Below are 23828 nucleotides of genomic sequence, written 5' to 3' on the forward strand. Positions count from 1 at the left end.
AAATTTGTTGGTCTCAGCTTCAAAATAATAATCCAAAGCACCTTTTCATTGCATATCACTGAAGAAGTCTTCCTTGATAAACAATATTTCAAAAATCTGGTGGATAGACAGACCATCAAGCTCTTCAATTGGAATACACACTATTATTTTACTCAAAAGACTGAACTGTTACAAAATAAAAGAATGAAGATCTTCTGACACTCTTACAGTATGTGTCTCACATGCAGTGTCACTCTTCTAAGAACTTAAACTTCTGCGTAAGATAATGGTGTAGATTCCAGTTGGAGAGCTTTATGGTCTTTCTATCCCCCAGACTTCTGAATGTTATGTCTATGAAAGGAGTGTTCTTCAGAATTTTATTCAGTGAATCACCAATACAGAACTCTACAGTGACCATGACTATCAGTTTATACAACTGATTTCTTGTTTCATACAAATTGCATTGTGATTCAGAAAAGGGTTACTGTAACTATTACATTTTTCATTGCTTCAGTTAATAATAAAATATCTCCAGTCACTGATGTTCTTGGCTTCAGTGTGCTTTGTTTACAATTTATTGAACAAATTTCATAGAACAGACTCTTCACACTATTAATTAACCCTGTTGGTTGGTTGGTTGTTTTGGGGAAGGAGACCAGACAGCGAGGTCATCGATCTCATGGGATTAGGGAAGGACGGGGAAGGAAGTCAGCCGTGCCCTTTGAAAGGAACCATCCCTGCATTTGCCTGGAGCGATTTAGGGAAATCACGGAAAACCTGAATCAGGATGGCCGGACGCGGGATTGAACCGTCGTCCTCCCGAATGCGAGTCCAAATTAACCCTGTCTGGAGCATTCCAGTTAGGTAATTTCAGAAGGCTGCTGGTACAGAATACAACTGTACCAGGCAAAAAATGTTGTTCAATTACAACAACATTCTGGCACGCACCTATCAGCACTGGAATTCAGTACTTACAGAAACATCTGTTTGCACACTGAAAATTTCAACAGAGGTGGTGGGTTTTCCTTCAGCATGGCATGTAACAGGTTACTGGCAGTGGAAGAGCAACTGGCATGAAAATATAAACAGTACAATGATGACATCAGTGACCTTGGTCTGACCTGGCAGAGCCACAGGCAACATCAGACTGTCCATAGTACCAACATCATGAAATGTTTACAATGGGCTTCTGGAGAACACGCAACAGTGCTAGGAGGATCTGCAAATGCAAGAAAGTTTATAGGATATGATCCAACAGTCAGAATCTCTCTCTTAACAGCGAAGTCAGAGGTAACCATCTTTGACACTTTTGGTATTCCCGCCATACAGTGATCTTAAACATGAAACTTTTCACACACCACTGAGGGTGTCAGCAGGGCGAGACTCCAGAAGCAACTATTGTCGCTGCTGTCATCACATCTGACAGGCAACATCCCTGATGGTGGTCTTTATACAAAGGTGCCAGTTTTTCAGCATACGCCAAGTGTTACAGCTACATGTTATACTAGATACCAAATACTAGCTACATACTAACTTCCTGTGGAAATGCTCTTTGATTGTTCATCTGTAACTTTGGTGTTTGAATTTATTTGGGAAGTTCCAACAGCAGGTTTCTCTTTAGCCACTGGTGATTGCCCTGTACTGTTTGGGGTTATCACTGTTCGTCTCTGCGTCTGCTCCTCTGGATCTGCTACTGTGCTATATTAATACGCTTGTGTTACTTCCAATGCAACAGAAAGTTTGAATTTTAATTTGATATGGTGTATGTACTGAAGACTTTACATTAAAATTAATCACGGTTTTTCACTAATAACAAGCATTTACAATTGAGAACCATAAAATACATATTTCTGGGTACCACATGTTACGAAACTGATAATAGATTTCTTCCATTTAGATTGTGTGTGTTTCACATTCACATAAAATGTTAACCAGTTTATGTTAAAGTTTTGACCACTGTTCTGCAGTTGTGTTAAGATTGACTGAAATTGTTTTAAAGTAGTAGTGTCTTTCAAAGTAACGTTTTCACTATAATCTATCACTAATTGAATATCAAGGAGCTGTTTTCAACTTAAGGCAATCATTTAGTAAATGAGCCTGAAATATTAATGGTCATGTATATTCTGTTACAAACACACTTAAACATATATCTTTATGTGGAAGTGTCAAGATACAAAAAACAAAAAACTCATTTTGATTCATAAATATTTTAATTACATTATTCTTTACATCAGTTTTCAAAACTATATCAGTGTACGAAGACGCTCATGGGGGAAAAAACCTCTTCCCTTTTGGGTACAAATTTTTTTAAGTAGTCTGCCTCAGTAATGCTAACATTGTCCCCAATGATATCAAAAGAATCACAGGAATGTACTACTACCATGGGTAATATTCTCTAATAAAATTCATTAAATACAAAAACTAAGCAATATACCCAATTCGCAACAAACTGAAATTTCACTTTGTTTAATACTCTTACCTAAAAAGACATCATACATACATACATACATACATACATACACAAAGTATTGTACTTAAAATTACAAAAACTTCTACATGATAAATTTTATGGAAAAAGAAATTTTGGCTGAAGCAAAAAGTCAAACTCTTAATATTTCCAGTGCACGATTGTAACATATCGCAATCCAATCTGGCTGTGTAGCACCCCATTGAATCTGGTTGATTTCACCTTCTGCTGCTGTGTATGCTAGAATTGGATCCTCTATTGCTCGTGGCATTTGTTGAATGTCCCATATGAGAGCTTGATGGTCATCACCTGAAATTACAATACTGTCTAATTTGTGTAATAATAACCACTTAGTTAATTTTCAGTATGAGGTAGGACAACAATACACATTTTTGTAGGTTATTTACATTTTTAAACAAATACTCAACAAGGAATACATTTCAGGAATGGAACTAATTCTTGTAAGCAATTATTGACTACTTTGAGTTCGTTAATCCTAGTCATGGCCTAAAGCTGCTAATTCTCTACTTCAATGATACAATGTTAGACACTGCTGTTATTGGTAATTTAGTAAACCATTTCTTATCAATGATTTTTCACTGTACTATTTCTGAAAGCTGTACTCATCTTTCAAAAAATGCAGCCCTTCTCTAAATGACACATTAGATCTCAAATGATTATTGACCAAATCTTGTAGGTTACAGAAATGAAAAACAAAGCACAACATAATCCTAATAGTTGCAGTCAATAAAAGTATTCCTTCTTAATGAATGCCATACCCAACACTTGGGTGACAACTAAAAACCTTACTCTCCACGACAATAAATGATAATACATGCACAAAACATTTTCCCCCTTCCTTTTCCTTCAGCAATATTTATTGGTGTCACTATTATTAGCTCCTGATTTTAAAGCTAAACAGCTTCACCTTGCAGTGCCTTTAAGAACACATGAATGAACTGTAAAAATTGTGCTGTCTCATATGAACATGGGTTATACAATTACAATGTGCACTTCCAAACATTGTAAATGTAGCTCAGGAGTGTATAACCTGGGTTTATATTAGGGAACACATTTTGAAGATCTTGGCTGACTCTTATGTCCTGTCGAGGTGCCTGAAGATGAAAATATCTAGCTCTGACTCTGTAGAATGTAAAAATAACCCCAAAAAAGACTGCTGAAGAAAAAAAAAGAACTTTTGTCATTACTGAATGCCTGATGTCCCACCAACATGCATTCAGTTTCCTGTATGAATGTATATATTTTCCAGTATGAATTTCAGGAAACAGACTAGGTGCATTCAGTAAACACAGTAGAATCCATAGTTCACTTTCAAAGAACTCTCACTAATGTACTTTAAATCAAATCTAAAGTTTTCTATGTCATTAGTTTCATCTTCTGGACTTGAAGAGAAAATGAAGATTAAAATGGGGGGTGGGGGGTGGTATACCAAGACCATTGGCAAGTAGGACATACTGTGTGACATAACAGATTAAATATAAATACAATGAAATAGTAAACAGACAGCTGCTGGAGGACAATATTATTCCACAAGTAAAAGCCAAATACTACATACAAAAAACTGCAACCACAAAAATAATCTATGGTAGATACAAAGTTCTGAAGAAATGCAGACCAACACAAAAAATTAGGACAGGGAGTTTTCTGGTGACAAAGAGGAAGAGAAATGAGAATGAATAACAGATAGCATGTTCAAAACTAGAGAAGACTAAGGATGAAGAATCTTATCTCTGGAATTTACAGGCAAGACAACAGAAACCTAACAATAATAATCATTTTATACATTCCTGTAGATTTACACATGGTTATGATTGTGTGGGTGTTATGAATTATTTTGAGTCCCTGATCCCAATGTACCTCATAATTTGAAGTAAGTAATGGAGGTCTACACTTTTGTACCTGTATAATGTTGCTAGCCAAGTTCAGCTATGGCAATGAGTTATCTCTACCACCACACAGAACTACAGATGTTTCACTTCGGCCATTAAACCATGTAGTCTTCCACACAGAATGTTGCAAACTAGTTTGATAAACTTTGCTGAAAGCATTATGCAGCATTCTGTGGGAGCATGAGAACATGCCACTGCCCACTGTCCACCAGCATCAAACAGTAGCCAAGTGTAAATCCAACTAACCAGTCCACAGAGCATGGTGCTCATCATTATACAGGTATTTTAAAAGTTGGTTTATATCGGATGTCACTTGGATTACACTCCCCAATACCAGCTCCCATTGGAATGGGCAAAATACAGCACACACACTATGGTTTTGCAAATCTCCATGCACAAAGCTGCGCTACTACTTATTTGACTGATTCTGCTCCCTTTAAATCCCATCTCTACTCCTCAATCAATCTTTTGCATTGCATACCTGTGTATTGCTGCCTTTAGACTTCCTCCATCTCTCAAACACTGTATTTGCATTCATCTACATGTATTTTAAAGTAATTTGGTATTTCTTAACAATTTTTCTCATTTCAATGCCCCTTTCCCCCATCTGCTCGTTGTTCACTAAGTTAGTTTCCATTCTCTTGCCCCCCCCCCCCCCCCCTTCTTATGTGTCAGAAACTCTTTGCTCATTCATCTCTGATTTTATCCTTTTTTTGCTCCTTATCACACTTCCCAACAATCCTTCCCTTTTTGCCACTGTTCTGCCATAAACAGTCAGACAAATGTCATGCAGCATTAGACAGTTTTCAACTTGCTTCCCTGCAGGGAAATGAGAATACAGAAATCTACCAATGAGACACATTTTACCACTCAGAATTTCAATCCAAAGTTCTTCACTTTTTCTTGGAGCAACTAATAGCCAGAAATAGTTACAATTACCCTGTAGCATAAATTTTGATTCATTAATGGACTTTTAGACACACAAGTTTTCAACAAACAGGAGATATATAGCAGTTTTAAAGTAGGCGGGTGCTTACTATTAAAAGCACTAATTTGTTTAAAAGCACTGAAGACAGTAGAATGAATAAGCCTCCGTACAGTGATTCTTTTCTATTACCTGCTGTACATATGTGGCATGATGAATGTGGTGCCCACGCAATTCCATTGACACACGCTCTATGGTTATTTAGTCTTGCAACAGGTGTACACGGAACTCTGACATCTAAAATAATCACCTGCCAAACATATGAATTTATCAGTAGTTGTTATACATACATAAATATCTGAAAGAAGGAGTCAGGTATGGACATCTTAGATATGTAAAGCAAATTTGTCATCAACCCAATTATTTGTTTGAACAACACAATGTAGAGGTCTACTAACAGCCACACTATTTAGTACCTTAAAAGCATATAAACAACAACAACAACAATAAATATAATGCAGGTGATATGTCTTTCAGACCATTTTTTTCTGACCTAAACAACACAAGAGAGGGGAATATTGGAAGAAGTAATGAAATACATATTAACAGACCTATTAAAGAAATTAATGCTATCCATAGCTATGCTGACCAGAGGTGATGATGTTTTGTACAGAATGGCACCCCAAATCATAATGAAAAGTGTGGAGCCTATATGAAAATGACAATTTGTCATGGTTTAATCAGGCAATGGAAAACCCAGGATGGAATAATGACAATATTATGAAAAGGATACATTGCTACTCGCCATACAGTGGAGATGTTGAGTCACAGACAGGCACAACAAAAAGACTACTAAACATTTAAGCTTTCGGCTAGAAAGCATTTTTCGAAAACATGCATATCTCTCTCTCTCTCTCTCTCTCTCTCTCTCTCTCTCTCTCACACACACACACACACACACACACAAAACAAGAACTTGTCTCTGGCTGCCAGTGGCCAGAGGCAGTGGACTCTGTGTGTGTGTGTGTGTGTGTGTGTGTGTGTGTGTGTGTGTGTGTCTATTTATTTTAGAAGTTGGTCTTCTGGGCAAAAGCTTATGTGTTCAGTAGTCTCTCTTGCGCCTGTCTGCCATAATTTTGCCAAGGTTTGTTCTCCACAAAGCCTACACACACGAATACAGCCATTATGATACTATATGCAGATCTGGGACTTTTCTGAACAGACAATGTGGTGCCACTCCTGTGCCCAGTGTTGTAGGCAACACCACAATGGCATGCTCTTTCTGCAAAAGTCAAGGGAAGCTGCAAAAGGTTGCTGTGCTGACAGTCCAAGATGCTCCAGATGTCATCACGTCACCTGTGTGGATGCTTGTCTTGCTGCAAAGGAGCCCATTTCCTGATTCAAGGTACATTATTCCTCTGCATGCCCAAAAGAACGATGTAAGGATGCTCTAGGGCATTAGCTGGGCGAGTGCCATTGAGATCCTGCACAGTGCTGATTACGGCCTTCCTAAACTGATAAATTTCATATTTGCACAGCAGTCATGGAACCCCGACCAACCTGAGTTGCAATATTGCTGAACAATAAACTGCAGTCTCGATAGGCTATGATCCTCTCACAGTCAAATTCCAACCTGTGAAAGTACACATCTCTCCTCCTCACACAAGGCATTACCTGATCATCTCATGAACAACCGACATTCAAACAGAGATTCTGAATGAAAAACTCACTACATAAACTTTCCTCATAATTAGAATATAGATTACCTTACTCCTATGTATAGTATATGTATCTAAGCATGCAGTCCACTTCACGCCAATTTCAAATTAGTTGCATTCCGTCTTCATAGCGTTGCAATATCAACCCTTTGATGACGATGTTTTTATACACATTGTGGGGTACCGGGGATATGGAGTGGTGTCTCATGCGGCGTTGGTCTTCCTCCCTTTGCAGATTCTGTGGGAATGCTGTATCTCTCAAGCAACTGTTTCATGAGCGCCAAGCGAAAGTCTAGTACTTGTGGTTTTTTACCAGCTTTCATTTGGTAAAGAACATACGTGTTCAGTACAGACAAGTCCAAGAGGTGAAATAATAACTTTCTATATCACTTGACTGACTTTGATGTGCACTCACTAGAGCGAATCTGCATGATAGTTTTATCCATTGCTCCCATCTTCTGGCTACACACTGAGGTGACAAAAGTCACCAGACAGTGATATCCACATATACAGATGGTGGTACTACTGCATACTTAAGGTATAAAAGGGCAGTGCATCGGCATAGCTGACATTTGCATTCAGTTGATTCATGTGAGAAGGTTTCCAACACGATTATGGGCACACGATGGGAATTAACAGACTTTGAACATCGAATAGTAGTTAGAGCTAGACGCAGAGGACATTCCATTTCAGAAATCGTTAGGAAATTTAACATTCCGAGATCCTCAGTGTCGAGAGTGTGCCCAGAATACCACATCTCAGCCATTACCTCCCACCAAGGGCAATGCAAAGGCCTTCATTTAATGATCGAGAGCAGTGGCATTTGCGCAGAGTTGTCAGTGCTAACAGACAAGCAACACTGAACGAAATAACAGAAGCAATCAATGTGGGACATACGACAACTGTATCCGTTAGGGAATGTGCCAAAATTTGGCCTTAATGGGCTACAGCAGCACACAACTGACGCAAGTGTCTTTGCTAACAGCATGAAGTCACCTGCAGTGTTTCTCCTGGGCTTGTGACTATATCAGTTGGACCCTAGACAACTGAGGCCTAGTCAGATGGGTCCTGATTTCAGTTGCTACAGAGTTGATGGTAGGGTTCAAGTGTGGTGCAGACCCCACAAAGCCCTGAACCCAAGTTGCCAACAAGAGCTGAGTTATCCCAGCATGGACTGGGTCCTGGTTATGTTCAGCTACTTGGACACCATTTGCAGCCATTCGTGGATTGACAATGTGCCATATCACCAGCCCACAATTGTTCATGATTGGTTTGAACAACATTCTGGACAATTTGAGCAAATGATCTAGCCACCCATATCGTCTAAAATGAAAACCATCGAACGTTTAGGGGATGTAACCGAGAGGTCAGTTCGTACACAAAATCCTGTACTGGTAACACCTCCACAATTACAGACAGTAGAGGCAGCACGGCTCAACATTTCTGCAGGGGACTTCCGACGACTTGCCAAGTCTATGCCACATCGAGCTGCTGCACTACACCATCACCTCAATGTATACAGTACTGTGTTTCTTGATTTTTCTTTACTGTTTCTCTGTTGTTGCTCTTCCTGTATCAACAACCGTGTCTGTGTGAATTGGTGAAAACACATGCACTTCTCCCTTGTCCATAAACTTTCCTGTCCACATACAACCAGTACGGCTTGATGTAATTTGGCCTTCCTTTGGTTTTGAATCTGTTGGCACCCCTTTCCTTTTTGGCCTAACTGTCACAGAGGCATCAGTTCTATTCCTGTATTTTTGGCCTAACTGTCACACAGGCATCAGTTCTATTCTTGTATAGAAAGACAAACACATTAGGGCTTGCATATCAATAATCACAAAAAATAATAATACCTATGTTGAAGCAAGGTTTCAACAAAGTGGTTACAACAGTGCCAGAAACACAAAGGCCACAATTAACTTCCATTTCTGTTCCTTTACCTGTGTACACGCTAATGCCTAAAATAAATTTAGTTTCAACATTGCACATTATAAACAGTTTTATTCTAAATGTGTCCTTTTGCTTGGTATATACTGATAGATTTGTTTTCAAACTTTCCACAACATTAGAGACTCACCAACACACAAATCTCTGCATGAATTTAGAACTGACTTGAATTTCACTTTTAAAAACATTCACAGTATACTTTATTTTATAAAGCCTTTTTGCTCTCTCAGCAACTCCCAAAATGCCTGCATCACTAAAACATAAAATTCAAAGAACTGTCAGAAATCATTTTCTAAGCATTACTTTCGAAAATAAGGGTGTTTAGTCTGTAAGTCTGTAGACCAATAGTTCTTCAGTCTATTCTTTTTTTTCATAAGGCATCTGCATGCAGACTTAAAAACTTATACATCTCATCTACACTTTTATCTGTCTATTCTACTCCCCTGGTAGGGCATTGACATTGTTCAGTCACTACTTTGTGAAAGCTGTTAGTTTCACTGGCAGTGTATCAAATCAACTGCCTGTCAAGTATAAGATCAAAACATTCACTTTCATTATGCTCCTCTTTTGGTGCACAACAAGGATTCACTCCAGAATTATCTTTACAGAAAGCATACTTCTGAGTGTAAATATGCCATCTGTATTCAATATTTCCCTTCCGTTTCATTCTCTCCTGTGAGGGGCCCAGAGTTCATGAGTAATTTCAATGTCACTCCATACATCTTCACTTTCTCTTGGTAATATTTCGCAATTTTTGTCCATCTTTAAAATCACTAACATATTCTACAGCTCAGTCTTCATTTACAAGTACTTCTCTAATTTTCTTTCCACTCGAACATCAAACATCATTCTCACAAAACACGAAAACACAAGTGCAAGTACCAATGTAGTTCCCATAGATCGAATTTATACAAGGTCTCCTGAAAATGCAAGTAGTTCCACACGTTCGCAACAGATGGCAGTCACAGAAGGGAGCAATCACCCAATAAAGTGTCATGTACAGCATGATAGAAAAGCCGGGTGTATCTCTACGGTTGTGGGCTGGCACGACAATATGACTACCACCGTACCGGTATGGTTGATGTCCAAAAAGTGTTAAGAGGCAGTAGAGAACTTTTAATACCACCTGAGGCATTTGATGGAATCTCATTTGTTGACACATCAGACCCCAATCAAGATTAAGATGCCGAAGTATACGTTACTGTATTCTACCTGCACTATCTAAGTATTCTTCACTATCAAACTAAAGCTTCATTCTGTCATTACTTACGTCTTCCACATACATTACTTACATCCTCCTCAAGACTCAAAGTCTTCCACAACATGAAGACCACACGGGGGTTAATTTCTAAATGACATCCTTCACTTGCTAGTGCAGAGTAAACTTGAGAACTTTGAAAGACTGGTGGTGGCGTAATGATTTGAGATGCTTTACATGACATATTCAGACTACTCAAATAACCAAACTGCTGCTTGCAAAAGGCAGCCAAAGGCATACAATTAGTTGAAGAATGATATATTGCACTATTTTTTTCTGTATACGCAGAAATAAACAGTTCAAGATTTCTTATAGTTATCTACCAGAAAAAATACCTCACAGGCATCCATTGCAACTGTTGCTAAGTAATTGGGATCCTGTTTGTTCCATGCCAGGCGAAGGAGTGGTGTATGTTGAGGATCTTCATATATTATGGTAGAATGTTCTAAATGACGCAAATCGAACATCCTCACAGAACCGTCAGCCCCTGAAACATATATTCATGTTAGTGACATTTCATGTTGTGCATAACAAAATATTTCTGTCCCTTTAAGGAAATCAATGCAAGGGATCTTAGGAATATATATTATTTGTATTTTGTTTTGGCTGAAATTTAATGCTGTACTGAACATGAAATCAGTCATCAGAGAGACCAAGCTGTTTCAGCTCACGTACCAGCTGGCAGGCAGGTGGACAGGGGTGGGCGCAGACACAGGTAGGGAAATAGCCAGCTGTCTGGCCGTAGCCTACACCATGCTACTGCACAGGAAGAACACATGCACACTGGGATGGGTATGCGCCTCATGCATGCAGATAATGCATGTGATTAGGCCACCCTGTGCATAGCCTATACTAACTGCAACTACCTGTAGGTGAGCTGAGAGGCAACTGAGTGTGTTTACACCTATGGGGCAGTATTGAAACAGCCCGAGATTCACATACATTCAAATTTGATATGGAACTGATGTGATAATGGCCATGCACTAGGAAATACCCTAGAAACCTACACCTGGAGAGTGAGTCGGGGGGAGGGGGAGGGGGAAGGGGGGTAGAGAGAGAGAGAGAGAGAGAGAGAGAGAGAGAGAGAGAGATATGACATCCCATATCTTCTCTTGGCTCCCTCTTCAAGCTTTACTTCAGCATATTTCAATAAATGTGGGAAATTTCTTGGTTCAAAAGACCAGTGCCATTTATTATGACTAGTGGATGACCTATTATTTTACTGATTTGATGACCCCAGTGGTCACAAACTTTTTTAATGAGTATATATTTCGTAAGCTCAGTATAAAATGTTTCTAAATTTTGTACTCAAACTTTTGAGTCATGTCCAATGGGATTTACTTCATAATATTGTTAATTTGCTACAGTGACACTCCATCCATAAAAAAATCACTGAAGCAATGTGATATTTGAGCATGATTTACAATAGAATCTTCTTCAAGTTCAATAGTAGAAGTTTAAAGGCTACAGACTTTATGAGCTAATTCAAGGAAGGACAAATGAGGTTTAATTTCCTTGTTAAGAAGTCATAAGAGATGGAACTCAAGCTTGGAATGGGGAAGAAAATCAGCTGTGCACTTTCGAAGGGCCCATCCTGATTTAGGGGAAATAAAGAAAACCTAAATCAAGATGGTCAGATGGGAATTTGAGTCACTGTCCTCTCAAACACAAATTCAATATCTTACCAGTTTTCAACCTTGCTCGGTATTGGATTTAACAATGGACTGTCACCTCCATGGTCTAGGGGTTACCCTTATTGACTTGAGGTGCACTTGTCCCCAAATTCTGTTCACGGTAACCACCTCAGAATTTCCTTGTGGCAAAATGGTCCAGAATTGGGTCCACCAAACCTCATGAGGCCAAATGAAAAGCTGCTTGAATAAAAAAGATGAAAAAATGACATTCAAGATACCAAAGTGGCATCAAATTGAAAGGGTGAGACCAGGATGGGACTCATACGACATAAAAATGGACCACAGTGTCTATGACATTTTAAAATTAACCTACAGTTTGACATTGGTTTTGCTGTCTTTACATCATTTTATAACGCTGAAAATGTCCAGTAAAAGTATTATCTTTGCCTTTCCATAATTCAGTCTTGTGTACCTGCATTTTCCTTGCTCTAGTCGTTTTTGTGTCTTTCATGGTTCATTTTACTTTCCTTGTCACTTTGTTATGACAAGTTTTAGGTGGAAAAGTTTCATAAAATACAGCTGGAAAACAAGGACTTTTGGAAGTTTGCGTAACAGGACCATATTGACATTCTGTCCCACTTCATTTGGCATGGAACAAAATCAAATTTGTTTGGTTGGTGTTAATTTTCACATAATTTTTTCCCTTAAGGCCAAGTCCTCATTCAAAATGGCCAAAAATTAAATTTATATTGCATTTTTTGAAAGGTATGTGTGTCTAGAATGTTGGGACGAAAATGTTTTTAATCCATGTGTTACAAAAGTTTCTACTGCACATTGTTTGAAGCAGTGTCATAGCCACTGTGGGATGCTCTCAGCCAGAAATGTACAGCTCAGATAGAAAACTTGTTGTGCCGTGATGCACATTCACAAAATGATTTACATTGCAGTATGCACGCAAACATATTCACTGAAAAAGCTGACGAACATTGTGTGCAGGTTGCCAAATGCAATATATCCAGCTCAGCCAAATAAACTTTTCTCGCCAAGAATAATGAGGGAATTGCTCACCAGGAACTATTCGAGTTAGAGGCAGGGTCGATATATGGTCCTGGAATTGCAGACAAAACATAAGCAACAAAAACACTTTTTTGGTCAAAATTCATCAAACATATGTTTTGGTCTGCCATACTGGGTTACATATTTAGAATTTTGAAAATCTAACTTCAGATTTGTGGTCAGAGACATCACAAATGTATAACATGTAACTTTTATGCGCACTGAACTCATAAAACATGTTTTTCTCGAGAAACGACTTTTCAGAACTGTGTGCAGCATGAAACAAAACCAGTTCAACCGATTAATTTCTACCTTTGACACCAAAAAAGTAAACACTTTTTTTAGAAGCTTACACCTATAATATGAGGGTGGTTTGAAAAGTTCTCGGAATCACCACACGAGGTCAGCGCTAGCGCATTGAGTTGTTCACGTGATATTCATTGGACTGTTTCCTGTAAACACGTGCCACGTCAGTGCTCTCGGAAGAGAGCTGTGGCGGTGATGATGTTCCCACGTAGTGATTTATGAAAATGGGAAAAATCGAGATTCGAGCAGTTATTAAGTGCTTAGTAAAAAAAGGTATGAAAGCAAAGGACATTTGTGCTGATTTCGAGAATACACTGGGGGGACTCTGTTCCTTCATATTCAACTGTTGCACAGTGGACAAATGAATTTAAATTTGGTTGGGAGAGCTTAGATGATCTGCACATTGGTCAGCCAAGATGTGTCACTACTCCACAAATCATTGCAAAAGTGCACAAAATGCTGATGGAGGATCGCTGATTGAAAGTGCGTGAAATTGCTCAAACTTGCCAGATGTCATCTGTAATTATCTGCATGATGGGTGCCACGACTCTTCACGCTGGGTCAAAAACATGTGCCGTCGCCATGGCAAAATTACATGAACTAAGGTATGAATTGTTGCCACACCCGCCTTATTCACCTGATATGGCTCCTTCAAAATTCCATCTCTTCCCAAACTGAAAACTTTTTTTGATAGATGTAGATACACTTCAAACAAAGAATTGATAGCCGGAGTCGACAACTAATTTGCAGGCCTGGAGGAACTCATTTTCGAGATGGGATCAAGGCACTGGAACGTTGTTGGACCAAGTGCATTAATCTACAAGGAGACTACATTGAAAAATAAAAAAAAGGTTCAGTGATTTAAGTACTTTTCTTCTATTCCATTCCGAGAACTTTTCAAACCACCCTCATATATGAAATTTGTTAACATTAACTTTTTTTGTAAATCCGTAAAGAGGGGGGAAAAATTTAACTCAAAGTTCAAGTTAGCACCATATCATTAAATTTAATGTTATTTCATTGTGGTCAGGTATAAGCTCCCATAAATTTAATGTAGTATTAACTATTGTTATCCATTTTTGATTTCAGATAACTCCTGAGGGGCTACACTGCAAGTAGTCTGCGTATTTCAAATTCGCAGGCCCTTCATCAATTCATAATCATGGCCGCCATATTTCTTTTGTATTGAAAATATAAAACAAAGTTCATAGTATGATCAATCATAATTCCCAAACAGATCCTTTGTATATATTTTCATTGTCTCAAAAAAATTTCCAAACTTTACCTATTTTTGTTTTTGTTGATTTGAATGAGATCCTGGCCTTAGTGAAGATTCCCAGTGTTTCTGGCAGCTCAATAAAAAATACTGAATGATCATAAACTCTTAAATCAAAGCACAATTTACATATAATCTCAAACACATAATTTGTTACAACACAATCAATGCAGATCACTGCCCAAGCATTTTTCTCTGGTGTATTCACATAAATTTAATTTTAAATCACATTCTTCTTTAAAATTGATGAATCTCATGTATTACTTGCTTTCATTAATAATATTAATTTCTTTTTTGGTGAACATACAGTGAATGTCTAGTTTAATAAGATAGCTACACGGTTGCCAAGAGTCGGCTTCTGTTTTACAACAACTTGAACATTTGACTTCACATGGCATGACTTTTTTGAGTAACAATGCAATTGTTGACAGAAAACTTGGATAACCTCTAACTTTTAGAAACAACTGAAGCTTACCTCCTCCATCATAAGGAAGGAAGAATGAGCTCTAATGCCCCATTGACAATGAGGTCATTTGAGACAAAGTACAAGCTCAGATTGGGGAATGACGAGGAAGGAAATATGCTATACCTTTTGAAACTAACCATACCAGAAATTTGGCTGAAGTGACCTAGGGTATTCACAGAAAACCTACATCTGGAGATTTGAATCACTTTCCTTCCAAATTCAAGTCCAGCTTCCCTGCTCTGGTGCAACATAAGGATTTACAACAATGTGAAAAGTGTGGACAAGTGTTACATTTTTAACAGATGGTCTCTTCAGAAGAGGTAATTGGAATTAAGGTTTTCCTTAAACATCATACTGTTATCAGAGTTTCCAAATCACTATCAGAAATGAAGTCATATTGATGGCTCCCTGCACCATGCTATCAGAGTAGCACTTGTTTGTCACTTCAAACTATGTCAGAATGTGCCTTCTCTCATCAGCAACAGGATAATTCCACATAGTGGTCCTTCATGGTAATGAGTGACTGAGATTCACTCTTGAAGACGGTATCACACAAGCTGTCAATAGTCCATGTCTCTTGGTTATGGCACATTCCAACAAAAGTATATATGCTCTTCTGTTAAAAGCATACTATGTCTGATACAATGACTATCTAGATCTGTAATTAGGTGCACACAATACGTGTAAGACATAAGTCTGAATGACCAACAAAATAAAATACAGTGCTATGTGGTGTGTAAAATGAGTGCCCCCCCCCCCCCCCAACCGAGCGAGGTGGCGCAGTGGTTAGACACTGGACTCGCATTTGGGAGGACGACGGTTCAATCCCGCGTCCGGCCATCCTGATTTAGGTTTTCTGTGATTTCTCTAAATCATTCCAGGCAAATGCCGGGATGGTTCCTCTGATAGGGCACGGCCGACTTCCTTCCCTAATCCGATGAGACCGATGACCACGCTGTCTGGTCTCCTTCCCCAACCAACCAACCAACCACCAACCCCCCCCCCCCCCCTTTTCTGTCCTTTAAGACATCATAATGATGTACATTATGCATCCCAAACACACAAATCATTCATTCCACTTCACTCAGACCAACTATGAAGCCACATTTGAACTGTGGCAAGTGCTGTGAAATGGGCCTTCCACGCATTTTTAGCATTGAGCAGCTGCCTAACACCAAGCATGCTTCAAAAATATCAGGATTAATCACGCTGATGTGTGTTAGCACCATTGGTTAACTCTACATTTGTTTTACTTATGCACGATGTTAACTGCAATATGACATGCATACAAAATAATGTTCTCACTGGATCATTCCTATTGGGCACTTTTTATGATGTGTATATTTATAGCCGGCCGTTGTGGCCGTGCGGTCCTAAGCGCTTCAGTTTGGAACCGCGTGATTGCTACGGTCGCAGGTTCGAATCCTGCCTCGGGCATGGATGTGTGTGTTGTCCTTAGGTTGGCTAGGTTTAAGTAGTTCTAAGTTCTAGGGGACTGATGACCTCACATGCTAAGTCCCATAGTGCTCAGAGCCATTTGAACCATTTTTTTGTATATTTATACATCTCTGTCAATAGTTTTCTGTACGGCCTTCTATCTAACAAAGACTCAGTGATTTAGGAACCAATGCCGCTGCTTTGTTTCTTAACTTCCCATTCAAGTAGGACATACTTGATAAGGGTTTTCGTGATGGGATTCGCAAATCCAAATTTAGATGCTATAGGATTAAACTGCGTCTGCTAACACTTGCAATATTATTTCATTTGGTGTCCTTTCATTACTTCATTCATTCAGCCATTAATTACTTACACACACACACACACACACATACACACACACACACACACACACACACACACACACAAATTAAATTCCACCACATTAATTTAAATACCTTAGTGGTTGGTGGAATCTCACCATGGAATGTCACATTCCCAGCAATGAATTCCATGTCCACAGGGCTCTTAAACACGAGTGCCTTCCACCAGGAATAATCAAAAGGATTGTGGGCTTTTCCAAGAATGAAAAAACCTTGTTTTGTTGGTATGTAGGAAGGAACATTATGGTTTAACATCCTGTTGATGCTGTCATTACGAAAATAGCACAAGTTCAGGCTAGAGAATTATCTTAATGTTGTACATCCACCATGATCTTTTTGGATGAATTATTCCAGTATTTGCCTTTTGTGATTTAGTGGAAACCATGGAATACATGAAGATGGATGGCCAGATGAAGATCAGAACAACTATCCTCCCACATTCGAGTGTTGTAACCTCTGTGCCACCTCATTTGGATTTTTTATGTAGTACTGCCAGCTGTATATATTCACTTCCATCTTCTGAACCCACAACAAATGTGATTAAAATATCTCTTGGATTCTATAAACACTGAGTACATTCCAAAACGTAACAAGCTGTCTTATGAGATTATTTGTAGACGGTACATTCTTAGAACCTATCCTAGTGGTAGGGAATAGTGTTTCTAACTAGTCTGGCATTAAGTCCATTTGACACTGCCATTAGTGGACAGCTATTTCATAGATGCAATCTTACTGGGAACAGGCTAAAAAATGAGAATCACTCATTCGCACAAAGTGTTTCTGGTTTTGATGTGGGTACTGTGCATCATAGTTCAGCTAACAAAATGAAACTGCCACAGATTGAACACAGAATCACTATTAAAGTCTCATTGTAACTCAGTACAGGAGGGATGGTCAACTTCTAAAGGGGCTTCGCTAGTAAATTCACAACACACCTCAGCTCTACATACTGTAGATTTCTATGATTGTCTTCTGCAGTTTACAAAGTTTAAATATGAATTATGGTGATACACCTTAACAGAGCAGTTAATATTAGCTATAAATGAATTCTATTATAAAGCAATCCCTGCTCAGTGGTTGCTTACAATGAACAGTGCTACTGCCTCACTCACTCAGACAATGAAACACGATATGTCGTGGTTTCCCTGCAAGGTCAATAATACATCATACGTCCTAGCATCGGGGGTTGCCCGACTACCAGGCAACACCTTTTCACCGAAAACTAGATTTTCTGGTTTTCCACTAGGTGGCCCTACCAAGTGCTACAGGAACCTACTTGCTTTTGCAACACACATGATTGAAAATAGATCCCAAGATATCCTGCAGTCTGAAAGTATTCAGGCCAGTGCATGGCTTCCCATCTGCAGTTGACTGAGCCCAGACTCCAGATTGGATATCCAGCCCATGTTGACGCCACTGTCTCTGCCACCAACATCATCCTGGTTGGAAGACAAATCTGTCTCCATGGTTGTGGATGTCATAACACTTGGCTCAAATTATTCCTGTAGGACACTGATTGTAGACTGTTCAGGGAAATTTAATTCCATGTCCAGACAGAAGAACTTAAACCTTTTGTGGAATTTTAACTCCATGCATTGACAGAAAAACTGAAATTGTAGTTGAACTTTGCTTCAAGGGAGTCTCAATGAAATTAGCATTTTCATTTTGCGTGATCAACTTGTTCATTTCTAAACTACAATAAAGTGATTTTTACTTGTCAATTTTGTATTATTATTCATCAGATTAAAGAAAGAGTGTTCCTTTGTTTTGTTAGTAATCTTTTTTAAGACTCTTTAACATTATTTGTGTTGCTCATGATGGATTCTTCAGAAAAGAAGATTTAATGTCCCACTTATGCCCACATCACTAAAGACAAAGCTATAGATGGGCAACGACATGGAAAGAACTCTACATTGACCTTGCATAGTGAATCATGTAAAACACAGAAAACCTGGCTCAGAGTGGGTAGATGAGGTTTTGAACCAAACCCCTTTCCTCCCTCATATTCATCCAATGCATTATGCATGATGTCAAGCCCCAAGATGAATGCCAACAATTGAATTTTTAGTAAAAATTTACAGTCAACTGTTGTTTGAATAAATAGCAGCATTTCTCCAAATTCCTGAGAAATCTTACATCTTAAAAAGAAGTTATTCTTTCAGAAGATGGTCACTGTTGTGAGATAATCTGAGAGAAAAAGGAGTGTTCACTGACGGATGTCATAGTAATAGATGAAATCATGTTTGAAAATGTTCACTTGTGAGACAACTAAATCTTTAGTTAAAGATACTTTAGTATTCTGAAACAAATAACTCCTACTAAAGACTTATTTTCAGCATATGCTACACAACAATGTGAATGTCACTTCCAAGCCCTTAAAATGTTTACATGAATTATTATGTGCTATTCTGATACCAGCAAGAATAATTGCGACGTGCACCATCTGACATTGGCGCTATCAAATGTGGCCAGTTTATTGATTATATGCAGAATTTGGACATACATAAAGAGGAACTTGGCAACATTTCACATCAGGACATATGACAGTGTATTTTGGATTAGTATATATTTTCATGTCATTTGGAATAGTATGTGGGGCGAGATCAGTTGAACTAATATGGTTGGCTGGTTGGTTGATTTGGGGGACGGGACCAAACAGCGAGGTCATCGGTCCCATCGGATTAGGGGAGGACGGGGAAGGAAATTGTCCGTGCCCTTTCGAGGGAACCACCCCAGTATTTGCCTGATGCGATTTAGGGAATTCACAGAAAACTAAATCAGGATGGCCAGATGTGGGTTTGAACCGTCGTCGTCCCGAATGTGAGTCCAGTGTGCCAACCAACATGTCACCTCACTTGGTGAACTAATATGAGAAGTGTTTTCACACGGCAGAAGAGTCCTATGAGGATTGCAGTGAAAGTGAAACAAAAACATCTTGTAAAAGCCTATTACTAGCTTTAACATTCTCACGATTTATACGCTGTATATACTACAATAGTCCACCTCCATAGCCGAATGGTCAGTGTGACTGGCTGTCATGTGGAGAACTTGGGTTCAATTCCTGGTACTGCCAGGGATCTTTCCTTGGGGGTAGCACAGGAAGAGGGTGTACTCAGCCCCCAAGTAAGCTACTTGGCTGAGTAGTAGCGGCACCAATTCCGCCAATCTGACTGGCCGGGACTGTGGTGTGCTGACCCCCATCACTTCATACCACATCTGATCAATGACACCATGGTCAGTCAGGCCCGACTGTCCCATTAGCAGAAATAACAGCAATGTTTATATTCTACAAAACTTTATGATAATGGAGGACGACATACAGGTCACAAACAGGAATATGCAAAATCACAGTTACAATACAAGGCATAAAATAGATTTCCATTTGTTTAACAGATGATTAACACTGACAGCAAAAAGCCTGAATACGGAAGAAGCTGTTGGTCATAATTTGCTACCAAATGGTCATAGGATATTGACTGGATCTACTTTAAAAAGTAGACTTCACCAGTGGCTTATGCATAAATCCTCCTATAACAAGAAGCTAGCAAGAGTAATTGTGTGAACAATAGACCTATCCTAGCAACAAATGTGGTACTAAATTGCATACAAAACCAACTTTTCATTGTGGAGTAGAATATTGTCCTACAGTATTAATTTAATAATTGTAGAACAATGTAAACAACTTTTGTGTGCACAAATAACATTAATTTTTCTTTGTTGACATTGCCCATGCATCTAAAATTGTGTGTCACAAGCTGAAAATAAATCAAATATATCTCTAAGGGAGCAGAGGAGGAGCCATTTATGACCTTTGAAGTTTACCTCCTTAAGTAACTAATTAAGCACATTGTTGGAGGATTTTATCATTATATTTCTTGGCCATACAAATTTCAACTTGCCATATGAGATTTACATGTATAAATTTACTTTGTGCATTATGTGGGGTATTGGCGTGAAAACAAAAAATCTGAAAAATGAGGATGATGATAGTGTCATTACTTTTCACCAAAAGTTCAATAGTAATGATGTTAAAAATCATTAATATTAATGTCTTGGTTTTACAAGTATTTAAGTTCTACTGACTTACCAACTGAAGCAAACATATCTCTACCACCCCCAGCTCGACTGAAAGCAATATCATATACTTCTTTATCATGAGCAATTAGCTGGGTCTTTACATGACCAGTCACTAAATTTGATCTCCCAAGAACCTGAAAAAACAAGCAACAGTTATGTATTTTTCTGTGCATGCTGACATGTACAGAGTGATGAAAGTCATAATATGTTTTTCAATCACAATCATTGAACTTTTCAAAATAAAGAACAAAATAAAAAAATATTTGATACAGATTATGGAAGTTAAAACACTCACAAGAGAGCTGATAATTTGTTTGTTCATCTTAAGTCCAAATTATTGAAAGTCTGAAAACACCTGAGCAGTTCCTCAGCTCTGAAATTTTCTAAACTTTCTATCAATCTATAAACCCAATAGAGGTGTGATAAAAAAGTATAAAAACCATGGCATCGGAGAATATCTATGGTATTCTTTCTTTCTTTCTTTCTTTCTTCTCTTCTTTTCAACTAGACAATGGCACATTTAATTCTGGATCTCTAATTTATCCACGTTTGATTACTCATCTTGCCCAAAGAATTCCCTCACACCAATCATACTCTCCCTGCCTTCTCAATCCCTTAAAACACTAATTTAATCTAGGTCTCATTCTATGTACTAGATGTGACTGGGACCCATCCCTAATGAAACTTAGCACCACATAAAATATAATTCTAAATCAACGTTGTTAAAATGTCGACACCAGAACAACTTGGGTAGGCCTACATTCAGCAAACAGATGACAGGCTGAAATCATATAGAGGGTTGGATATGGATTTCAGGGCCTATTGAAATTTCATGGGCAATAGTGCAATAGTTATTTCCCGAGTTCACAAACGACTTTAAAGTCAAGGTAAGATCACAAATACTAAAAGCATTGCCACAGGTGTTATTAATTTGTGGGATGACTGACATTTTTACTCACCAACACTTGCTTGATGGCAAATGAAGTGTAGTATCAAGTGTTGTCACAAGAGAGCAGCCACATATTTTACCATATCTCCCATCTTTCATCTGACTGCAACCCTCTAAGTCTCAATGTCTTGACAAAAGGCAGAATTAACAGTAGTACCCCTGTGAACAAATTTGAGTGAAAAATTCCTTCAATGCCACTACTTTAATTATCTCAACACTGACACATCTCATCCAACATCGTTGTACCCGGCTGTGATGCACATTTCCAATTTGGGTGATGCATTTTATACTGTAAAAGCACTGACATAGCTTGCCATACTGCCACACGTAATCAACTTAGTTTTGTTGAGATGTTAGTTTCACTTTCTTTTCATTTCTTCAAATCTTGATAACATCCTCCCATCCCACTATTTTTCTTTTTTCTTCTAAGTGATGATCAATTATGACATTTTAAAACTATTTAGAAATTTACCTGAAACCAGTAAATGCATATTTCAGCTATCGTATAGTAAGTAAAGCCACTGAGGCAGTCAACATCTACATCACCACAATGTTTTCGAAACATGAACTGAATGTGATTAAAATAGTTAAAACACATAAGAGATTGTATTTAGAAGCACATGCACAGACCTGTGTGTGTCTTGTCACAGAATGAGTTCTAAAATAAAATAATAATACAGAAACACAGAACAATAAGAACAAATCTATGTGGCTGGATGATCAGTCATATGGGAAATAAAGGGCTATGTACCTACTCTGTTGTATATTAACACCTTTCCCACTGCATTTACAAATAATTTGGATAACAGCCCTGACAACACAAATACTTCAAAATAAATAACACCTTTGCCAATAAAGGTAGACTAGTGGTCTTACGGAACTCTACAGGTGGTATTTTGTCAACAAATGAACCAGTTAACTAAAATGTGGAATACTATTTTTCAGTATGCAATAGCAGGTTTTCTCACCACAATAACCACAATAAAAAGAAAAGCATGGGACAGAGGATATCATCTCCTTCAAAGATAAGTTGAAACAAACTCAACTCTCTGATGAACTTGGAAGTAAACAACTAAGTGGAAAATTTCACTAGCTGTTGCATCTTATCTCCTACTCTAAGCTAATCCTGATTTCTTGCTTCAACAATGATGCAATGGATTCTACGGGGATGCACAATGTGATATATTCCTTCTTATGGGCCATTTTGATGTCATGAACTTTTCTCTGCTGTATCAGTGAGCTGGATGGTTCAACCATATTCAGTGTGTCACAGCAGAAACCAAATTTCAGCCTAACAAATCTCCTCTACTTCAGTACTCTGGGTATCATATACAATCCTGCACAAGCTATGGTGCTATCAATAATCAAGCAGGCATCTAGGGAATATATCCTTAACAAGTAAGTCCTACATAGATTTATCAGCTTACTATATAGTTTTAACTTCGTGTTAAGAGATGTTATAACATAGCTTGAAAAAGATACTGGAGAATTCAATGCTTTTCGTACTCTAATAACTCTAAAATAAAACTGAACCTCTAAAGTAGTCAAGGTGATTGTTGATGTTATCTCTTCTGAAGAAAATGCTAATTTCTCTTGCACAAAGAGCAATGGGGCACCAGTATCCATGTATCTCAGGCATTCCATTAGTCACAGATACAGCACCGAAAACAGCACCTACTAGATGGTAAATTGTGACTTAACATCTGTGACAGTGACGCAGGTCTAACAATAATTGTGAAGATACTTGTTGTCAGTTACATTTGGAGGGAGGGGGGGGGGGGGTGGAGGGAGAGATCCTAAATCACAACAAATGGTCAAAATGAAAACTTTTTTTTTAGGGCATTACCCAAATTTATGTTACCCATTCACTTCTCCTACCTGTGGAATGACATTTTCTATCGAACAATGCGTGTTACAATCTTAGGGAAGAATAGGAAAATTATAACCAACTTTTTAAGGGTGGGCCACTCACTGCATATGTATATGAATATGAATAGCAAAACAAATTGCAATTATGGGCAATTCATAAAGGGACAA

The 23828-nt window shown here is 38.3% G+C and overlaps 1 protein-coding gene across 3 annotated transcripts in view; it reads right to left on the reverse strand.

Moving 5' to 3' along the window:
* Positions 1-2170: 2170 nt before the first annotated feature.
* LOC124555158 (DDB1- and CUL4-associated factor 7) overlaps positions 2171-23828 on the reverse strand; it is a 150366-nt gene continuing 128708 nt past the window's right edge. For all 3 annotated transcript variants that reach the window (XM_047128981.1, XM_047128979.1, XM_047128980.1), the window contains exons 6-9: positions 20853-20976; positions 10543-10694; positions 5474-5591; positions 2171-2755 (exon numbers count right to left, since the gene is read on the reverse strand). In XM_047128981.1, the coding sequence (XP_046984937.1) occupies positions 2580-2755; positions 5474-5591; positions 10543-10694; positions 20853-20976 (570 nt within the window). In that variant the 3' untranslated portion in view covers positions 2171-2579. The remainder of the gene's footprint in view (positions 2756-5473; positions 5592-10542; positions 10695-20852; positions 20977-23828) is intronic.

The sequence above is a fragment of the Schistocerca americana genome, chromosome X, assembly GCF_021461395.2.
Source record: "Schistocerca americana isolate TAMUIC-IGC-003095 chromosome X, iqSchAmer2.1, whole genome shotgun sequence".
Taxonomy (NCBI): Eukaryota; Metazoa; Arthropoda; class Insecta; order Orthoptera; family Acrididae; genus Schistocerca; species Schistocerca americana.